Below are 23,387 nucleotides of genomic sequence, written 5' to 3' on the forward strand. Positions count from 1 at the left end.
GACGGATAATATGTGTAACGTTACAAAACAGTAAAATTTTATTATGAAAAAATGGGAATTAAAATATCCATCATGAATATTGCACAATAAAATGAATTTTTAATACAAAACAAAAGCAAATACTGGGGTTGCAGTTTTTGCGATGTATACATAATTCTAAAACAAAATGAAATGGAAAAATGAATACTATCATTAAAACAATTACTTTCTACTATAAAGTTGAACTATCAATTTCAATATTCAATATTTCAATATTCCGTTTCTTTTTATGAGAATTAAGTCCACAATATTAATACATGATTGTATAACATACGCTTTTTGTAATACTATTCTCATTAATTTATTAAATTAGGCCTGTAAATTATGTAGATTACTGGAAACAAATCTCCTTTGAATTCAACTTCCTTCTCATCTTCTTTTCTCTCTTTCTCTCTCCCTCCTAATATAGCCTAACCTTTTTCTTCCACTTTTCCTTCAACCTCATTCTATTCCCTTCGACACTATTCAAATTAAATTATTATTATCAACTTTTGTCATGATAAAATCAATACTTGCCACAATTTTTATATTTGAATAGTGATAATCATGATAGTGGCAATGAGAACAAAGAACTATCACAATAGCTCACTTGAGCCTTCGACTCAGGTGAGCTAACAAAATGAAATAAAAAATATGAAAAAGAAAGTAGGGGCTACACGTATTGCACGAGTCAAGTTCGATATTGTTAGTAAGCGGCTAATTAGAGACTACCAGAATCGATTATAATCGTTGACATCGTTCTCTGCGAATCGGCGGTGCACTAGAGTGTCTACATTACGTCGGAGACTAAGTTCGCGACCGACGTATTTTCAATTCCGATTTCTCATTTTTCTTACCTTTTCGGCTTTCTAATTCCATGAAAACTCTCTGATATGGTTCAATTTAGCATCTCCAATAGCTGCACAAAATTTGATTGACAAACGGCGAAGCGAACGGTAGGTGTGCATTTCTACATGATTACCAAATTTTGTCTAGCATAATGCTACATGCTGAAACGTCTAAAATTATGCCAGAATAGCAGAAAGCAGAATTATGCAGTGATTCTATATTATTTTGTGGGTTCAACCATGGAGCAATAAGAAGACCCAGTGCAGATCACACCACCCAGCCATTATGCATGCGCACTGCGAGCGTGCGTTTCTATACTATGGTACATGGTGTAGCACGTACCAGTGTAGCTCTTGCACCAGTGTAGCTATGCACGCGCGCGCAAAAAAAAAAAAATAAAAAAAAAAATAAAATAAAAATACACGCTAAAATACGGATCTTGTTTTGATCCACACACCCGATCTACGATTGTGATTGCGCATTGAGGACACGTCAATCAAGATAGGGAAGACTTCCATTCCACTAGAATTTATGAGCAGTTATAATGGCGTCCATTGATTTGCAGAAGGTCAAATTACTAGTTGTCGGAGATTCAGGTAAGTACATTGATGTGCCTGATGTTTGTATCGGTCGCATGTCTTGCTCCGAGCTCCCATTGAATCGCCACGGGTTGGGTTCGCTAGCTCTTAGCTGGTCAAAATGACGAAGTGGAAAGCGGCCTGTGTGTGGTCCCAGGCATACGAACTTGCGTAAGCTATCTGGATCATACCACTGGCACTGCACTGCTGCATGCTGCGTTGCTGTTGCGTTGCGCGATCGTAAGTCATGATGAAGTGCCAGTGGCCAGGCGCGGGCAGGGGCGGGGCCATGAACGGGGCCATGAACGGGGCCGTCGCCATGGCTTGTGTTGTATTACTTACTACAGGGTAAATTTACATGTACTAGTAGGGCCTATTAAATGTAGTATGGTAGCCCCACTACATATCGACCACTGAAACCGACCGCGTATAATTCGCGCACTGAACTCTTAGTACGCACTTCTCTGCGCGCAAAGCACATAAAAATGGGCTTTGAATGTAGACTAGGATGGTGTGGGAAAACGCGATAATTCACTGTTCATTAATGGTTTTAATCAAGGACAAAATTTCGAATGAATATTTTCACCGAATCGTAATGACAGCACAATGTAATGTCTATGGAAGTTTCTAAAAGGCTTCTAAAAAGCTTCGTACAACACGGTGTTCAATACAACTCGGTTTACGTGCATTGTCAATGCAAAATCAGTGGTCGATCCTAAAAACGTGATTTACCGCGGGGAGCTGAAACGAGGCCACGCAAGTTCGTCGGCGATATTTTTGCACTGAAACTTCGAATCGACAAGGGAACAACGGCATTTGATAGAGCTGGATTTTCTCAATCACGTAGGTCAAGTTTTTTACGTGAATTTCAGTGTTAAATATTCTTATCAAGCAAATAAACATTAGGCGGTCGATTAGTAGTAGGTCCAACCCTACCTAGTGAGGTGCCTGCACCTCGTCAGGGGCCCGAATACCGTCACCCCACTTAAAATTAATTTAAGCGCACTAAACAAAAATTTATGCCCGGGACTGTGTTCAGTACGCTTGAAACTTTGCAGGGCTACCACAAATTGTGGTGAAAACCGAACAGTTTTTCGCGAAAATCTGAAATTTTAATCGGAATACCGGTACGTGTTATAAGTATCACCACTGGCACTGCACTGTCCCCGGGCCCGCACGCATCTTTTATGTGTATGTCTATGGGAGCATCACGGTCACCCACACACGTCTTTTACGTGCTTTGTCTATGGGAGCGCGGGTGACGAGTTGCGGGCCCCTTCCTTGGCACGCAACTTTTTCGCATCGTTCGCGTTTGACGACGATAGCTGCAAATTTTCGATATCGATCAGTGTCAGTGAGCTTGTGATTCCATTGGAATTTTCAGCATTTTTCCTGTATGCGAGTTGGATTTCAAAGAATATCAGTGGAGAAATGTGATTCAAATATGCGCAAACATTAACTATGATGAGGTGCGGGTAACCCAAGTATAAAAACGATTGACGGGTTGCGTATGCCAACAGATGTCCAGTAGCAAACGCGCATGTCAAAGCCAAATGAAGGTACCAATTACCAAGTGGTACGCATATTATACATATTCCCCCTCCCTTCAAAAAAAAAAAAAAAAAAAGAAAGAAAGAAAGAAAGAAAAAAGGGCAATTTAGAATATGAGATGTCTGTACTCGAGTCTAGATTCACACTGTAGCCATAGTACTGGTTCTAATTTATGGGTCTACCTGCGGCTCATCTATCGGTGCCATATGTAGCAAGATGTGTAGCTAACATTAGATTTTATATTTTCACCCTAATAACAATCAATGAAATGGCTAATTGAGCAGTGCATATGTGGATTTGAGTATCTAACGATGTTAGTGCTATCCAGGCACCATGGGTTGGCAACATGGCCTGAATTCATGAAGCGAAGGTGGGTGGTAAATACAATTGAAACCAATCATGTGTCCATGGTTTAAACCATTTATGGTTTATGCAATGCAAATTTCTTCTGTGTGAATACGATTGACACGACGGGTTGCGTATGCCAACACTGGCAACAGACATCCAGTAACAAACGTGCATTGAGACGCGCATGTCAAAGGTACGCCTATTTCACACTGGTGTGTTGGATCTCGCGTTGTATGTGTGTGTAAAATAAAAGCACTTACAGTACGCCAACTGTTGCTCAATGCCATGCCCTTCCCCCGGGCAATGTGTGATCGAACAGAGACAGGGTGCTGTGCATGCATGGCACGAATGCAACTCAACAGTTGTAAACTTTCGTCCTTCATTCATGATTTTAAATGAATGGATACTGTGTTTGTATTTCTCAAGCAGGGGATCTCTTATGAGCCTATTGCAGAGGGCATATATCATATAGGCACTGTCCTTGGGAAATTATTCTGTGAAATAATGAACATCTGGAACTGGATCTGGATCTGGATGTGTACGATGCAGGGCCCTACTGGGCATAACGCATCGGACGAGAGAGGGTGCAGGGGTAATTAGGAGGTTCTATCGATGGCCTTTTTGAATGAGGCGACAGATGGCCAGTTGATAGTGGCGTCACTCAGGTGGTTCCATTCGATGACAGTAGATGGAAAAAATGAGTTCCTGAATTGTTCTGTTTGTGCTCTTATTTGATTAAAGCACTTACTGTTATTTGTCACTTGTCTATCTAGGATATTTACAGTATCACAGTTTGCAAATTGCTGGACACGGATACGTCGTCTGAATTTTGTAGGTTGAGCAAAAGATTGAATTGGGAGAGCTGGCACCAGCCCCCCGACCACTTTGAAGAAGAGGGTGAGTTTGAGGTTCCTTCTTTCCTTCAGGCTTGGGAGATGCAATTCAGCCAGCTTGTTTGTGATGAAGCCATCATCTCTGGACATGTAGGACTGTAATGAATCGGACAGCTCTTTTTTGTGTAGATATGGGTCCCAGGCAGTGGCACCGTACTCTAGAAGTGATCTTACTAGTGTAGTATAGGCAGTTCGCGTAACGTCGACAAGACAGAAGTAGAGGTTTCTCCGACTGAGGAATAGAACCCAGTTCGCCTTTTGCGTGGTCTTTGCAACATGCTTCTCCCACTTCAGGTCATCTCAGATAGTGACTCCTAGGTAACGAATGTCGTGGACGTACTGCAGGATATGGTTATCGAGTTGGTAGAAGTAGGATGATTTACTGCAGACACTCGTGGCATAGCACTTCTCTGCATTGAAGCACATACCCCATTTATGTGCCCCAAAACAACAAAAATACACAAAAATCTTATACCGGTACGCCAGTCTGTTACTGTCTGCATTGAGTGCATAGATACCGCTTTACAGGCAGCCACTACAGGCGCACACACACACACACACACACACAGAAGCCTCTCCTGCTTGAGATCGCGACGGGTGGTTTGCACGAATTGCGATGGGGGCGGATGGATGAAAGAGACATTAAGGTACCATATTAGTGTATCTAATTGATGTGGCTCACTAGGATGTTCAAATATAGAATTTTCTTACTTTGCGCCGTCAACCATGGCAATTTTCTGCAATGCAACATTGTAAATCTAAAGCTCAATAATCCTGCAGTGCAGGAGAGCAAAGACACGATATCGATGGCACAGTATTCGATGTGTCAAAATGAATTGCAGGGTGAGGAGGGCTTTAATGACATTATCACTTGTCAGACGGTGTTCCATACAATAAGAGCAGCTTGCCGGCATCTTACTGCTTGGTGGTTCATGGGATATCAATTATCACCCTGGCATATCGTATGGGGAATGAGATACCGATAATATAGGGCCGTATTAAAGTGCTTGATTGCTGAAAAGAGAATAAGTTTGGGTTCCTTCAAGATGGACTAGGAGGCCCCATTCTAATTCTAGCATGTCTAGACATCTATTCTTCTTCCGTTAAGTGCAGCTTCATGCTTGAAGATTATGTACTGGTACTGTAGTGTGTGAGAGTGTGCAGCCGTATGTGTGCTCCACCAGTCAAATTCCACAAGTAGTGTATTTACAAAATATAGTCCAAAAGGTGAGATTTGACATGTGTTTGAGGAATGAAAACTGGCGCATGCACACATGACTGCACACACACACACACACACACACACACACACACACGTAGGGCCTACATGACAATTTACATTCTATGATCATGATGACTTTTTGTTTATAATCTTCCTTTTTTTCACAACTGTTTCAGGTGTGGGCAAATCATCTTTAGTCCACCTCATCTGCCATGACAGACCCATTTTCAATACGTCCTACACTATTGGGGCTTCAGTAGATGTAAAGGTGAGGAGAAATGGCAACACAGCTGTACAAAACAAGCTTGTGCACACTCATATGATAATAAGTGTTTGTCTGTGTGTTTGTGTGTGTTTTGTGTTCCTGCTTTTTTGTTGTTGGGGGGGGGGGGGGAGGGATGGGGAAGGAGGATGGTTCGTGAAGCTGAAAGCTGTTTTTCTAGTGAGATACTAACAGGGTCTCAGTAGTATTCACTCCTGCCTGAGGAACCAATCAACAAGCTTGTTTGTGACTGTTACCTCATGTTTTGATTCTGCAGGAAATCTGTGATTGGAGAAAACAATTGTTTGCTCTGCAAAATTGGATGAGTTCAGTGACCCTTTCATAAATGGATTTTCCTTCTAAACTTGTTTGTGCATGAGTCTTTTTAACCCTTCTGTGCCCAGACACTGTTAAAGGGGACTTTAATCCGGATTTCATGTTGCTTTGTATGACCCACAAAAATCAGACAAGTAAATGAATTAAAACTAGAAAAGCACTCTGAGAGCGCAGACCTCCACCAAGCAGCTACTTTCCACTGATGATCTTGCTCTTCCCAAAGAGATTTCTTCCTGTCCACCACTGGGGGAAAAGCTCTTTGGGATCTTCCATAGAGATCAGTGATTTCCACACCCATAGGTCTACATGCTGAAAAATCGCCCCATTTCCCAATATAGAAGCCTTTGTTACGTCACAAACCCTCAGCTGCGCGGTGCGCCTCGCCCTAACAAAAACTGGAGCATGCACTTTAGTGCGCGTTTGAAAACCTCAAAAATGCGCAGCTTGAACTCCCAAGTTCATTGACCCTACCTGTCAAAATATCAAAAATCCTTCATAAATTCCCTCAAAATTCTCAGATCACTACCAAAATTGAATCATTTGTTACTTGTGTCATTCTCTACCTTTCTTGTAAGTTTCATCCAAATCCGTTGACCTCTTTTTGAGTTATTTTGCACACGGACAAACTAACTAACAAACAAACCAATGGTAACGAAAACATAACCTCCTCCCTTGGTAGAGGTAATAATAATAATAACTAGAGAAGCACTCTGAGAGCGCAGACCTCCGCCAAGCATGCAGCTCATTTCCACCACTGATCTTGTTCTTCCATAGAGATACTGTATCAGTGATTTCCACCCATACGTACTTTACTGATAGCATTGTGTGCTGAAAGTTATCTGATTTCCCAATATGGAAACCTTTTGTTACGTCATAAACTTCCAGCTGCGCGGCACGCGTCTCACCCTGGCAGAAACTAGAGCATGCACCTTAGTGCGCTCATGCAAACCTCAAATACATGCAGCCTGAACTCCCAAGTTCATTGACCCTACCTGCCAAAATATCAAAAAATCTGTCATATATTTCCAAAAAATTCTCAGATCACTACCAAAATTTAATCATCTGTTACTTGTATCATTCTAAACCTTTCCTGCAAGTTTCATCCAAATCCGTTAACTACCTTTTGAGTTTTTTTGCACACGGACAAACAAACAAGCAAAACAACGGTAATGAAAACATAACCTCCTCCCTTTGGGGAGGTAATTAGGGAACAAACCAAGACACATGATATAGGGTTTATGAATTCTAAAAGTTTTGAGAGTAAGACAAATTTGCAACTCTGTGTGATCTAGGTGTTTATCACCTCTACATTTGTTCAGTACATAAAATGTCACTATTTTAATTTTTCTCAAATATTTTGGGCACAGAGAGAATTTATCTGCTGAGGAGGCCATGGAAAGACATAGATTATTCTTATTTTATACCAAGAGCATGTCTGAAGAAAATTTTACTGGGGTGAAAATTTGTTAATTTTTGTGTACAAAATGAATAGAGAGCTGCTCAACACCTACGTCACACAGAGTTATCGCTTTGTCTTACTTTCTAAACTTTAAGAGTTCAGAACTTTGTTGTGTGTGTCTTGATTTCTTCCCAAAATTTTCACTGATGTACTCTCTAATCATTTTGTTTTAATACAAAGCAACTTGATATCTGGGTGGAATTTCACTTTTTCATCAGCATTCAGTAATTCATCTAAACTTGACCAAATTGTAGATTAGCAAGCCCACTCAGGGTTAGCAGTGTGTCTCATGGTAATGGGAGAGGACATGGTGAAATAATAGGGATTAGCTGATTACAAGGTATGTGATCTGTTCTGTAGCAGTTAGTTTACAGACAACTGTGCCAATGGGTAAAGAAAGCACATTAAGTGATTAGTAAAAAAAAAAATAGTAAGTAATCACTGTTGTATTAAGATAATGGGAGTATTTCCATATGAAATAGATGGTTAGGCCTTTACTGCACATTTTTTTTTTTTTTTTTTGAAACGGACACTGTACAATTTATTTTGCAAGATAGCAGGCTTGATATGACAAATCAAATCATCTTGTAAATACTAGATTCATGAATACAAGGAAGGAACTCTGGACCAGAAGACCTGTTTTATAGAATTCTGGGATATTGGAGGTGCAGTGAACCACGCCAATAGCAGACATATATTCTACAGTGCAGTCAATGGTAAGAACAACTACTTTCACTGGTGCTGTCTAGCATTTTAGAATTAGTTAAAAGTAAGCTGTGGTTTGACATGAAAGAAATGCCGCTAATGTTGATTGATGATGTCCTGCTGTTTAACAACAGTATATCCAGGCAGACACTTTTAAAATGGCTTGCTCCTGAACTTCCTAAAATGTAATTGTTTTTCGTATCAAGTTAATAGCCACTTATCTTCAATTTATTACAATGAATTTACCAGTACATGGTTCCTGCCAATGATGTATGATAATCAAGTCAAGTGATTTAAAATAGATTAGAACAATGGCTTCTTACTGACAGGATTGGAAATAGTGTTTCCCTGTTGGAATGATCTGATTTTTCCCTTTGTGTGTGTGTGTATGTGTGCATGTGTTTCTTTTTTCTTTTGAGAAGCAATGGAATATGCCCCATTTGTTTTGAGCAAACTATCTATCATGTCCCTTTTTTTGCGGGTATTTTGCGAGAATATATGTGTGTTTAAAGAAAACAAGCGGATTTGTTTCTTTGGTTTTAAGAGTTACAATGTAAGTTTGACATTATTTTGCACAATGTTTGTGTCACTGCATTTTGTCTTTATATAGTGTTAGTTTTACATTTTTTTTTTTGGTACATTGTTGTGTATAATGCCGTTTGTCTTTGCGTAATGTTTTATTTTTGTTTCTGTGAATGAATTTTGTGACATGAAATCGAACGAAATTTGAATAAAGAATAAAAAAAAAAAGTGTGTGTGTATTGTTTCTGGTATGTCTGACTAATTCTTTATACTTACAATGTATTCAGTACCAATTTCTGTAAGTTTGGTTATGTGAAAAGTTTGAAATATTTATTAAACAGTTCAATAGGGATATATATTTGTTTGACTTATTTAAGCAATTGCATTCATAGCTAATGCCAACTTGGGGTTTCTCTTTCCTTTTTTTTTTTTTTTTTTCACAAAGCTTTATTATTTTGCACTTGCAGGTATTATACTAGTCCATGACCTAACCAATCGGAAGTCTCATGCCAATCTTGGAAAATGGCTAAGTGAGATTCTACAACGAGATCATGGGAACAGCTCAGAAAGGCACCGGTCGAGCGTGTAAGTTTGCTATGCTCACACTAAAAAGGAACTTACAATAAGCTTTGTCAACTTCCAGCACAATTTCGTTTCCATGCTCATTTTTTTTTTTTAATACTATAATATGACTTGTCAAATGTACTGCCAACTTATTTCTAAGTGAATGTTGAATGTCATATTTCCTATTGATGCTACAGTGCTACACCTTTTGTCATTTTCTCATATTTCTGTAATTTGTGCAAATGAAGTTTAAACCATTTTCATTTTCTTACAATAATTGTGGTCAGTAGTTCGGTTAAAGCCTTTCGAACAACAAAGGTAATTTATTATGAATCAGAAACTGATGGTAGAAAGAAGATTAATTTTCAGATGTGAACCTAGCTTAAAAGTTGTTCCTACATGCCATATACAGTTAACTGGTATGGGCACTGGACAAGTGGTGTGCAGTAGTACTAAATAATGCATTTCTTTTTTTCTTTTCTTTTCTTTTCTTTTTTTTTTTTGCAGTGGAATTTTAGTAGTACTAAAAATATAGCTCTGACTAGTTATAACCAGTGGCTGGTAAGATATATTTGACTTCACTTGAAGAATAACAATGAAACAAAACAAATTAAAGCCAGTGATGATTAATATAGTATTCATATTTCAGGAGTGAATATGACCCTGAGCGGTTTGCAGGTCACCACACACCCATCCTAGTGGTAGGAGCAAAGAAGGACCAACTTGATGCCAAGAGACAGAACTCATTGCAGTCCTCATCAATAGCAGAGGAGTGTGGAGCAGATGAAGTCAACTTAGTGAGTTTGATCCTTGGAACATCAGAAATGGTCCCGTAGCAGTGCTTCAGCATCTCTGTAGTTGAAATTCTTAAATTTTGAATAACTGTCTTGGGGGTCTGTTTCATGAAATCATTACATAAAAGTCTTTACATAAATCTCAAAATGGCCAAAATCGCCCATACGTAGCTATGAGAGACTTTCAAAGAGAAGTAAAATCCATTTCATGAAGTCTCTCATCAGTGTGTCTTACGAGCGAAAAGTCTGTCATAAGATTTTCATAAAACAGACCCCAGGCTCATCTCCTTATGAGCAATGAGACTATCATTAAGATGACATGTGAGTTCTCATCTGTTTTGCGTCAACCCACAATTGTAATATCCAGAAGAACACTAGTCTTTAATGATACTCCTGGGCCCTGTTTCATAAAGCTGTTCGTAAAGTTACGAATGACTTACGAGTGACTGGTGATCGGTTCTTGTACTGAATTATGGAAATTCTGATAAGTATAGCACATCAGAACTGATCACCAGTCGCTCATAAGTTGTTCGTAACTTTACGAACAGCTTTATGAAACACCCCCCTGAACTCTGACACATACATTGTACTATGACTGTGTTACAAAGTATTTCCCACTTTTGATTCTTAATAGTTCAAAAACTATAAATTAGATAAAACTGTCATTGATATGAGTAATAGCTGAATAGTGTACAATTTAGTTGGAGGTGATTTGAATATGAATGCCTATATCAGTTTCATGAAATCAATGATTTATTTCAGTGTTGGGTTCCAGATTTTGAGCAAATTTTAATCCTCTGTACAAAACTTGAACTTTACACAGGAACCAATGATGTGTATTTGAGTGTGTGCTTACAATGACCCTGAATAATGGACATGGCTACCACCTGTTAAGAGCTCTGCTGCAAGGCACATGAATGCTTTATTAATCATTTATGTGGATTGCCCTGAGCACTGCTAGCCTGAATTCATGATACAGGGTGAAATGCATGCACATGAAAAGAGTGAGCACATGTTTTCATGTACTTGCATACACCGCATTTCAGAATGAATGAAGACTAGCTGTGATAGTGGTGTTCCTCATGAATATGTAATAGAGCATTCCAATCCTGGCCATTGTCCAGGACCATTGTCTGGGTATCAGCAACACACTCCTATACACACCAATAACCCCCTGTGCAAAGTTGAAGTTTTGTACAGAAGGTTGAAAATAGAGCAAAATCTGAAATCTTACTGAAAAATTAATGTTGAATTTTTAAGGAAACTGAATTATGTTTTCATTTTCAAATTACCTCCAACAAAATTGTACACTATTCAGCTATTGCTCATATTAATGTTAGTGTTATCTGATATATAGTTTTTGAACTATAAAGGATCAAAAGTAGGAAATGTTTTTTTTTTTTTGTAACACCTAGTACTTTCCAACACCTAGTACTTTCCAATACTGTACACAGAGGTTGATGTATGTTTGTATCATTCTGGTGGATCTACTTTTGAAACAGGACATTTCATTTTGGGGTAGTGTGCTCTATGTTGAAATTTGTGTGAACAAAAATTATTCTTTTTTCAAGGTAAGAGTAATAAAAATCTGTGTGATACAGAATACTTGCATCCAGCTGTAGAGAGAAGAGAACATTAGGTCCTTGTTAGCTACAATATACCATGGTAATATGGTGGGGTAACGTGTGTAGAAGCCTTCTTGTACACTAATGAAAGTAAGTAATGAGTCTTGACAATATAATACAGTAATAATTCTCTGATTATTTAACTATTGCATTGATAGTGAAATATAACAGTATCTTTGTTATACACAAAACTCATAATCTGTGCTTTCACTTGGAATTTATTATATACTTTCTACTTTTCCCAATTTGTGCAGAATTGTATTGATTCGAAGCATCTTGCTCCTGGTACTACCAATGCTGTGAAATTCAGCAGATTTTTTGACAAGGTGAGTCTGTTTAAGAAGGCTGCCTCAATTGCAAATATGGTAGGTGGAGTCCCCATCAAGAAATTAGGAACAGCTTTGTGATCATTTTGCCTTCTCTACAATTTTCACTTCTAATAGTACAAATTAAATATCCCCAGTAGTACCCTTACTTCCTTGATATGTCCTTCCCCTGTGATGAAAGACTTCAGTGTCTTTTTCTTGTAGAATTCATAGACTTCTGTTCTGACTTTATTAGAAAAAACAGATGTCTACAAAGTATTGGTCTTTATGTGAATATGATATGAATGGTAGGTTATATCAATAAAGTTCAAATTGACTAGTTACATTCAATCAAATCAAATGCCAGACAAGATAAATTCCTGCTTTGTGCAAGTAATTACTCATCACGTCACATCACATTGTTTGAATCATAATGCTGCGCTTACTGCAGAAAATCAACATGTTTACAGTCTTAAAGCAGTAACAAATACATGGATTATTAATAATAAAATAGACTTTAATTCATAGTTTTATAGTGAGAGAGAGTTTGATAAGAAATTGGTCAATCGTGCCATTGCCATATGTGACTTATTGAGATTGGCAGGTTGCTGCAACAAAGCCACATGCCCATGTGCCCATGACAAAAAGGTATTTAACAGGGCAAATGAAATGTAAAGGCACATGCTTTTTTTTTTGACATACCACACACTTCTGTCTGTTTGGCTGTCTTGATGAAACCTTGCAATGGAAAAGAGGACCAACACCTAGAGGAAGATGATTACTGTTACTCTGTGTAGGCTGCAATGGCTGCAAATGAGGCCACAACATGTGATACATAATTTTACAATATTTTGCTAACATGTAACTCTAACATTTATGTCATATTTATCACAATTGTAATTCATTCTCATACCTCTGAATTTTCATGATAACTTCTTTTGCAAACATTTTTGCTGCTTATATTTTTCATTTCTCTTCCACCTGCTCTCACTCTGGCCATTCTTACTGTTCCTCAAGGTAATATCCCGTCGCTGCGGCAATAATTCTAGAGACAGTCCCAAAAAGGTGTGTAATTGGGGTTAAAGCACGAGAGATCAGTTTCCCTTTTTTTGTGTGTGTCCATACTTGAGGTTTTGGTTTTTTGTAAACATTTGTTTGTTTGCTGCATTTTGCGCATGAACAAATATATTATAAAGTGAAACAGCGTTATAGCAACAGTTGTTTTCTTTTTCAACTCTACTAAGTCAGTAGAAGCCTAACAGCATAATATTACTTGGTTTACATGTATCTACAATTAAGACTATCCATAGGATGTACCTGTAACTTCATGGGTTTTTGCAGACTTGTTATTATTACTACTAGAATTTAATTTCTAATATTGGTTTTGACAGTGTCAGCTGTAATTGCATTATAAAGAATGAGTGCACAGGGCATGAATGGAGACCTTAGCCTGTAAATGCAATCAAGTGATTATGATGTTTTATTTTCAGCTGTTACCAAGAGCCATTTTCCTTCTTCGCTCCTTACACATACCCATCTACTTCATCCTTCAGGCTGCATTATTTTGAAAAGTTTGAAACAGGAGTATGAAGTAGGCATCTGTTCATCATGGTAAATGTTTATTTTTCTGTGAAGTGAAGAGGCGATTGTTGTGAGAATGCCGAGGTATTGGGACATTTGGAATGGTTCAACAGAAATTGTACGATATAACTACCTGTCATGCTGTGGCTTGGAAGCATCTGATTCTTTGGTCGTGAATTTTGTTGGTTTGATGCACTTCTCTGCATCTTTTTTTTTTTTCCTCATCACCCCAGCACCTATGCCATTCTGTTCAGTGATAATTATCAACTAACTTTTGTTCAACACTTTGTTCTTTTGCAGTAAAGGCTTACAATGTCATTTGTCGTGGGGTCGCTTTCTTGAAAGTCTTCTTATAGACTTTTTGCTCATAAGATACACTTGTGAGAGACTTCATGAAATTGATTTTAAAGTTTCATATAGCTCTATATGAGCAACTTTGGCTATTCTGAGATTTATGTAAATACTGCTTATTATATGATGACTTCATGAAACGGACCCCTCCATTCATGATAGTATGCAGTTTAATGTGATGTAGGAAGTTGTCTTGCTATCTGTAAAATTGTGTTTTATGATGCTAATCTTATTTTCAGGTCTAGAAAATATCTTGAGTGCCAGTAACAAGCAAATGCTCGTAGTCTATTTATTTGTAAGAAGACTGCATCAGTGACATATTACACATGTACATTGCCCAGAATGTACTGCTGTACTATTTGATGATCACCAATGCCTTGATTACTATATTCCAACAAAGCATGACCATTACTAATCATTCATAAAACAAACATCCACTTTACTTACTGTGTTTGTTAATTCTTGCCACCCATTCATTGTTTCATTTCTGTCATATTTTATGCTTTACAATATGTGATCCTGCATCACAAAACCAACACAAAGTCACCAGACATGGACTTTTAGTTAAGGGCAGATTCTGAGAGAGCATACTTAAAGCTTTAAAATGATGTGTAACTCAATTCAAATGGACTCCCCTACTAGACCTACCTAAATACTGGAAAGAAAGCACACGCTCTGGAAAAGTGTGAACTGAGAAAAGAGGCTCTGAAGTACAGGGTCTATTCAAGCGCTTAATCTTTACCAAGCCGTGCTAGCTGTGCCATGAAAGGGACAAAACACAGGATGTAAACCACCGTAGCAACAACAATGAAGGGATTATCAGATTAAGCTGAAATTGAGCATGTTTATTAACACATTCTGTCTATTATTAATGCCAACTTTCCAAGCGGCTGTGCTTTCCTTTCAACAGCTATTAGACTTGAAAGTGAAGAGTGCAAGGGATTTCAAGAAATGAAAAGCGGCCTGTAAGACATACCTGATCATTCTGCTATCCCCCAAAAAGAGTTGTAGAAAAACTGCTGAAAACCCACTTTCCCATTCATGTTAAGATCCCAAACTAAAGAATAATGTAGAAGAAGGATAGCTCTTTCAGAAAATATGAAGAACTCAAAACTGACTTGGTTGAACCATTTCGCCTTTCTTGAGTCCTCATGTAAAATCAAGAAGGGGTGTGACTTTTTGTTCATTTTGTGAGGCACGGTAACATATGGTGTCATTTACATTGTATGCCATTTGTCATTTCATTGATATAATACTGGTTCCTACTTGTTTTGATATGTGAGATATATATTGCAACATGTCCTTATATAGTTTTCATGACTCTAAATGTAAACGATATGTGGCCAAGCTTGATTTTGATGGCAAATACTGATCCGTCAAATGTTCTTCTTAATTGTTTCATGTACAGTAGTTGTTAACTAAATCTGAATTTATGCTTTTTATTCAAATATGAGATTCGATCTAAAATTTTCACAGGTTTCTTGCCTCTTTTGACTAAAGTGCAATCTTGCTATCTCTAGCCACAACAGAGTGAAAATATACATTAGGCACACAGTTATTTTACATTTAGAGTGTAAATGAATAAGAACTTACATTGTCTTTGATTTCTTGCAGGTTATAGAAAGGCGTTACTTTCCCCGAGACACATCCCAGGTTGGTGTTCCATTATACAACTGGTGATCATAAAGCTTGTTTAAGTTGGCTGCGTAAGTCTCTTGTTACATATGGCGTTCCCCTAGCAGCACTCTAAATGTTTCTTTCACACCATCTGTGCTTTGTTGGACAGTTTATCCTACCTGTGTTCCTGCATATTTCCTTATCTTTCAGAGTTCTTTTTTTTCTCGGGGAGGGGAGGGAGCCTGAGTAAGATGGGATAAGGATAGACACTTGAAAACTTTTGCCGTGGACATGCTAACATGATGAAACAAAGACATTCTTGGAGTTTATTAAGTGTATTTCAGCCAATTCTGCTTCTTCCCCAGCAGTTGTGGCTGTATTCTTTGGAGAAACTATTCAAGAAGGCAAAAGTGGTTTCAATGAAAAAAATCGAGACAGTATCCCACCTTTGTCATGGACATCTTGTATTGGACAGAATAATGATCCAGTCCCTCCTTCAGATTTCATGTCCTTCCCACATCATGTGTAGAAACTAACCTTTGTGTATGTGCTGGTACTATACTGACATTATACTCCAAAGATTACATTTTATTCTTTGAAACGGTTTTATCTCCACTGTAAGGCAATGAATGCTAGTACTCATTAGTCGATTTTGCTGCAAGGATGCTTCTGTGTATGTTACATGTTGGTAATTTGGGGCAAAATTGATACAAGCATACTTACAGTATATGCAATTGACCATAAGAAGAAAAAAAAAAGGCTCTGTATGTTAGCATCCATAATCCTAACCCAGTATTCCTCCCATCGTTTGCTTACTAGTGTTTACCTATAGCAAATTCTTTCTCTTGTGAAATCCTGGCATGTTGCATTCTATTGCTGTTTGCATGACCCCCCTTTTGAATCTCTCTCATCAACCTAACTTCTGATAAATCTCTGCCAATTGGAGTGGCTAGTCTGCATGTCTTTAATCCTTGTGATGGATGACGTGATATTCATGTAATCACTTCAGTCTACTGAAACACAAGAAATTTTTGTGTGCATGAAACTTTCATGAATTTCGTGGTGAGCCAAGATTCACAAAAGTTCTTGTCTACACAGTGCATTGAATGCCAGTGGTAATTCATGAAAGTTGCATGTGACTTAAAAGGTTATTGGCTCCAATTCATGAAAGGTTCATGACACAAATGTTTCTAGTTTTTCAATATTAATATGACAAATTATCCTTGTGACGATTGAGTACATTCTTCTACATTTGAGTTGCAACTCGATCAGGTACACGAAAGTGCATCATTGTGGGCATGTGTGGAATTATCTGATTATGCAATCAGACATTCTTCAATTCATCCCTCTTCAGCCTTTCTGCTGCTCACCCGAGCCAAAGGCTTAAGTGAGCTAATGTGATTACTGGTACATTATCAACGTCTGCCATGCATGATTTTTTTTTAACATTGTAAACTACATGAAAACCTCATGATGGATTTTCACAAAACTTGTCCCCTCTCACTGGAGCCAAGTGATCACAGTTCAGCATCCATCATACGTTATCCATTGTCCCTAAAAGTTACAAGTTTTTACGTTCTAATGAGAACTTGCTGGCAGGATTTTGACTAAACTTAGCAGGAATCATGAGTGGGGGAGGGGGTCATAATTTGGCCCCTAGGTTGGTCCTACATACCCAGATTTAGGGGGGGGGGGGGTGGAGGGATGTTGTCCAAGGGGCCAGCATCCAACCCCTCTAATAATCTCAAGATTTTTGAAAATCGTAGTTGGCCTCAGGTGGACCTGATTTTGCTGTAACCTGTCTTCCATAGAGACCTGCCCAAGTATACACGAGACTAGTCTTCAAAGGGTTACTCTAGTCCTTTGTGGATGTGTCTTTCTCTGAAGGCAAGTGTCCAAAGTATGGCTGGCTGAAAATCATTGGCTTACGACATTACAGTCTAAAGATATATATACACTGATATATATACCGGGTAAACTCTGAATAGTGAGGTCCTCCCTAAGCAAGGTGGACGTGCTTGGTGTGATATTCATGGCTCAGAAGAAAAACAACAAGAAGTAAACCTGCTGTCTATCTACTGTCCACCACAACTATGTAAAGAATTCTTTTCATGAGATCAGTCTATTCATAGTAAGTTGTGTTGAAATGTTCCATTAGACACAAGGGTGTGATTCTCTTGACCCAGAAAACTTCTGAGCTTTACACCTACTACAGATCTACCACCTACCAGAACTATTCCAGGATATTTTATTTTGCCCCCATGATTCGACCAATCTTTGTATGTTAATCCTAGTCTCTCTCGGTTGTACATGGGAATCCTGTTATAACGAGGTGAAATACAACAAGAATCTGCTTTTAACGAGGTAAATCATCCACTCCCAGATCACTTTTACATGTCTTTGTGTGTTTTCTTACATTGCCTAAAAAAACCCCCCCACAAACAAACAAACAAACAAACAAAACCAAAACAGGAGAAGAAAAAAAAAAAAAAAACGAAGGAAAAAAATGAATTTGTGAATTTCTAACAAAGAAAATTTGGTCTTGAACCCAACAGAGGGCAAAATCATGTACTAGTAGCGGGGCTAAAGCAGCAAACTACAGGACTCTTTATTGCACTATCACTGTGTGCTTACAGTAAGTGATTACCCCCAGGACCACAACATGCTGTGTGCTCCATATGATCTGATTGCTCCGTGTTATCGAGATTAACAGTTGTTTCTTTTTCATTATTCTTTTTTAATGTGAGAATATTCGTTGCACTTTGCTGTTGCATATTCTGTTTTCCTGTTCACCAGTTTATTATGTTGTACTGTGTATGTAACGCTGTCATAGAATGCAGTCATATAGTACCTGATATACATTTGTGGGGGGAGTTCCAAGTGTATAGATACAATGAAAGTGCGGATATAACAAGGTAAAAGTAGCTGGTCCCTATAACCTCATTATAATGTGATTCCAGACATACCCAGTCTCACATATTAGGCATTAGGCTCATGCCTCGGGGTCTTTCCTGTGTCCTAACAAGCTGTTTTCTCGTGCCATAACATATCTGGAATTCCCATAGCATACAAGGACTGTTCAGCGGTGTCCCTAAATCGAGTCCTCGTGTAGAACTGGGTCATACAACTTTTTGTTGGTTCTGTGTTGTATGGTCACATATGGGCAAGAAATGATCAGAAATCAGTTTCTTGTGGTGGATAAGGTACCTATCCAAGCTTGCTTCGCACACACATATACAAGTAATGAATTGTTATTCACCAAATTGTTTTGACCTGTTATTGTCTCTCTCCAAATTTTTCACTGAAACTCATGCTTTCAACAACCAATGAGAATGTGTTTAAACCCTACATGACTATATATGTACATACAGTATATGCTCCCACCTATTTGTTGTGATGTCTTTTCATGTGTTACGTGTGTGAATTATATACTGTACGAGCTGAAATTTTCGCGGTGGTTTTATTTTCGTGAATTTCGCGAATCGCCTTTGAACCGCGAAAATAAAAACACGCGAAAGTAACAACGCGCAAATAGTTACGTTCAGTTAGACCGTCGCAACCGCGAAATTAACAACACGCGCAAATGTCCTCCAAGTAGCAATTCGCGAAAATATCTGTACGCGAAAATTTCAGCTCGTACAGTATTCACTGCTGTTTTTATGAACAAGTAGAATCGGCAGCTCTCTGGCACAATTTTCTGCAAACACTTTGATACATCACTGCAGGAGCTTGGGCATTTCACCACATTTGCAAGTGTGAATGTGTAGTGTGTAATTATGTTAACCTACAATGTATTTCTATTTACATTTGTCATTTCTGTGTGGGCCATGGGAGCAAACATATTCAGACCGACCCTCTAATAGTCCCACGCATTCATTTTGTGGAGATAAACTTTAAATTGGAACAGCATTTAGTTACATTGGCCCGAATTCATGAAGGTGGTACAAATGAAACCATGGTTTAATTTAAACCATGGACAAAAACCATGGAGCGCCAAGTGTCGCACGGAATATTTCGTTATGAAATTGGTCATTTCGTCGACAAAATGACCGTTTCGTTAACAAAATTATCATTTCGTGGACGAAATGTTAGTTTAGTTGCCAAATGTCATTCATTACAAAATAATAATTTCATCAACGAAATGACTGATTTCGTAACGAAATATTCCATGCGACACTTGGCGCTCCATGGTTTTTGTCCATGGTTTAAACCATGGTTTTATTTGTACCACCTTCGTGAATTCAGGCCATTGGGTAATGCTGTACACTATCAGCAGTGACTTCAGACATGCCCTCTGAGGGATTTATTTCAGTCATCTGTTCAGTCATTCCTCCATCATGCATTTAGCATACTCTATGATAGAGCAGACTGAATAAATGCTCTATAAATATTTCACCTATATTTACCCCTCTAGAACAAAAATGTGCAATTATTATAGAAGGAATGCTACCCAAATACATATGTGAATTGAGTGATTGCAGCAATATTAGTTGAATACATCAGTGGAGTTTGAGGGAAATCAGACCATCTGATCAAAAGTTATGAATTTGTAAAGTTTCAGGTACCGCCATTGCTGGATGAGAAGACTACAACAGTTTGCGACGTCACCACAGGACAATGATATGGATTTTCCTCAAACTTCACGGATGTGTTCTACTAATATTACTACATTCACTCACTCCACATATGTGATGTGTCATCGCAAAAGCCATATGTCAGGAAAATTTTTTGATTTTTGATAGATATGAATTCATCAGATGCTAAGCTTTAAATTGATACTTAATTTCCCCTACTTTACAACAAGGAAAATACTTTTAAAAAGAATTTAAAAGTTAAAAAACTGTAAAGGTTATATTGCCAAAGTTGGCTTCACACACATTTTTCTTCCTTTAATAAAATCTGACTGTATGCGGGCAACGTGATGACGCACCAAATGTATATTTACGAATCGTCCCTCTTCAACCGTCTTAATGTAAAGCTTGAAAAGAAAGTGGAAAGCCTATATTTTTTACCTTGAAACTAGTCAGAAGAAGAAATAGACCTTTTTTTAAAGATTTGGGTAGAAATGCATTGAATGTAAGATAATATTGGTACACTCCCTGCTTCTTCTGATGTCTGCAGGCAACATCTACACAAGAAAGGAGACGCATCAGTACTGCACAACAAATGAAAAGCCTTCATACAGACTGAGCTGCTGCTTGCCATCTGCAGTGAGACACCTCCATGCCATGTGTGACTGATACCTCACTACAACTCAACCAGCAATTTTGCCAATGTGGATGTGATGTAGCCATCAGCATGGACAAGAGGTGTCAACCTTTCTCGGAGCCCATTGTCAGAAAGGGATCAGCAACATTTTAACTTGCACTAATTGCAGTTACTATTGCAGAAGCCGACGACAAGAAGTCAGTTGTGAATATTGTAGGCTGTTGGTGTGAAAACTGCTGCAGACTGCCAGCAATGCTATCAGTATGGGATATTTCATTGGACCTGTTCATGAACTCTTGAGTTTTGAATGGCTGATAACAATGAAACAGGCAGTATGTTGGACCAAATGGGAAACAGAAATGCTGAAGGAATTTCGAGCTTTTGTCGTGGACAAGCATGTGATGTGCTATAATGTGAACTGTTTCCACCTGTCCATTGAACACCATTCATATCCTCTGCCATCAGACCATCACAGCTGCAGATGCCATGAGGATGAGAAGAGGGAAGTAGGAGGTTTTTGATGAATTTTCTGGAGAGACTTATTTCTGGAGTACAGCACACCAATACAGATGAAGAAAAGTGTGATAACATGTATCTGTGTAATTATGCTGTGCAACATGACCTAGGACCTGAAACGTAAAACACTAGCCAAGTGTACAATGAAAAGTCAATATATATATTTTGTGGTTGATTTATGAGTTTCATGTTCCAGGGCCATGGTAATACGTGATAAAGGACACCTTGCCATGAAGAGATGATGTACAAAGGAGTTACAACTACCCGCTTTGGGTGTCATACAGTGCACTCCCATTATAGATAACGTGGATATAATGAAATTCAAGTTATAGTAAAGCAAAAATTCAGGTCCTAAAATCATCATCTGTATTATATTTCTGTTATAACCAAAGAAAACTGTCAGTCCCAAGCACAGAAGTCGCCTGTATCATGTTTGTGGCTGAAGAACCACTGATGATGATACATGTACCAGAAGTGGGTGTTGAGAAAGTGCAATCAGGTGTCAGCCATTGTTAATCAAATAACCACAAGTACATTGTACCTGGTAATTTGACACAACCTTACACAGGCATCATCAGTTCTGTGTGACACCAATTTAAATCGATACTACTATACTGGGTAAAGTACCATTGTCGGATTTTTTTAAATAATTTTTTTAGAAGAGGGTTGGAATATTTTTGGATATGATAAAACTGTCAAGTACGAACCTTTGACTTTCTTTGTCGTGTGGATGCATAGTAACTTGGTACAGTCAACCTTGCTTAAAGTCGCCCTCACACAAGTCGAATAATTCCCTATTAAAGGTGCATAGTCCCGGTAGTGTAGAGGGCACTGTTGATGATACTGCCGATCACTGTTAGCATTGATACGAAGATTGCCGAAGTTGAGCTGTCATCAAGAGTAAAGTGCGTAGGTGTTGCTAAGTAACGTTGCCTTCGTTGTCTTCTCTGCGCGTCATGCAGTCTGGTTGTAGTAATGCCAGGGTGCGTGCATATGTGCTTCTTATTATGACATCACAAAAGAAGTTTGCTAAAGCTGTCAAGTGTCATCCCCCTCAGCGGAATCATGAGCTGAACTGTGATCGGACCACTGACTACAGTGGATCGGACTTCTTCGGACTCGGGGAAGTGGGCCACAGCATAAGCGCCAAAGAGGAGTCGATAGCATAGGTCTCTACAGGAAACTTGCGCCGTGCGTCCGCGTACGCATTTGACTAAAACACCGGGACCATGAACCTTTAAAGTCAAAGATCTTTTCAAGTCTTCTTCTCTTTAAATTTTTTTGAATTTAATCTCTCATAAGTCAAAATTTCTCTAAGTCAAAGCTATTTCTTCAGTCCAAATGGATTCGACTTAGGCAAGGCTGACTGTACATCTTTTGAGAAATGTCAAATCATATCATGCAGAAGATTACCGTAATGAGTATGAAGCAAATTATATCAGTGTCCTGGTAGTAAGACTACAGTACTACATTGTGGTGCCCATTGTGGTGGCGTAAATACTCAATCTTGAGTGATACACACCATTAAAACCAAAACAACTACAACAGCCAGTTCAAGCAAGGGGTGTAACAAACATTACATGGTGCAATACCATTTCTTTCATAAGACTCAACTCTTCATTGATCAGCTGCTTTGGCTTCATTGCACTCACACAAACTAGTATGTGATGCATTTGTCTTCAGAATGTAATTTTCCATGAGCATACTATGTACTCTTTATACATGTACACTGTTTCAAAAAGCATTTCCCACTTTTGATCATTAATAGTTCAAAAACTATTCATCTGATAAAACTGTCATTGATATGAGTAATAGCTGAATTGTGTACAGTTTTGTTGGAGGTGGTTTAAATATGAAAGCATAAATCAGTTTCATGAAATTCATGATTAATTTCACAGTTAGGTTCCCGATTTTGCTCTATTTTCAACCCTCTGTACAAAACTTTCACTTTGCACAGGGGTCAATGGGTGTGTATGGGAGTGTGTGGTTAACACCCTGACAATGGTCCTGAACAATGGCCAGGGTTTGAATGCTTCATTGTTTATTCATGAGAAATTCTACTATCACAATTAGTCTTTATTCA

The 23,387-nt window shown here is 38.4% G+C and overlaps 1 protein-coding gene across 2 annotated transcripts; it reads left to right on the top strand.

Moving 5' to 3' along the window:
* Positions 1 to 830: 830 nt before the first annotated feature.
* Positions 831 to 21,721, top strand: LOC140242694 (rab-like protein 3). Of its 2 annotated transcripts, XM_072322455.1 has the most exons (9): positions 831 to 1,463; positions 5,636 to 5,727; positions 8,115 to 8,232; positions 9,211 to 9,328; positions 9,957 to 10,104; positions 11,981 to 12,052; positions 13,049 to 13,096; positions 15,578 to 15,616; positions 20,702 to 21,721. In XM_072322455.1, exons 1-9 carry the CDS (start codon positions 1,412 to 1,414, stop codon positions 20,768 to 20,770), a joined length of 756 nt encoding a protein of 251 aa, XP_072178556.1. In that variant the 5' UTR covers positions 831 to 1,411; the 3' UTR covers positions 20,771 to 21,721. The 2 variants fall into 2 exon arrangements, with proteins under 2 accessions (XP_072178556.1, XP_072178557.1); XM_072322456.1 differs by lacking the exon at positions 13,049 to 13,096.
* The last annotated feature ends 1,666 nt before the right edge of the window (positions 21,722 to 23,387 follow it).

Source organism: Diadema setosum, chromosome 19 (assembly GCF_964275005.1).
Source record: "Diadema setosum chromosome 19, eeDiaSeto1, whole genome shotgun sequence".
Lineage (NCBI taxonomy): Eukaryota > Metazoa > Echinodermata > Echinoidea > Diadematoida > Diadematidae > Diadema > Diadema setosum.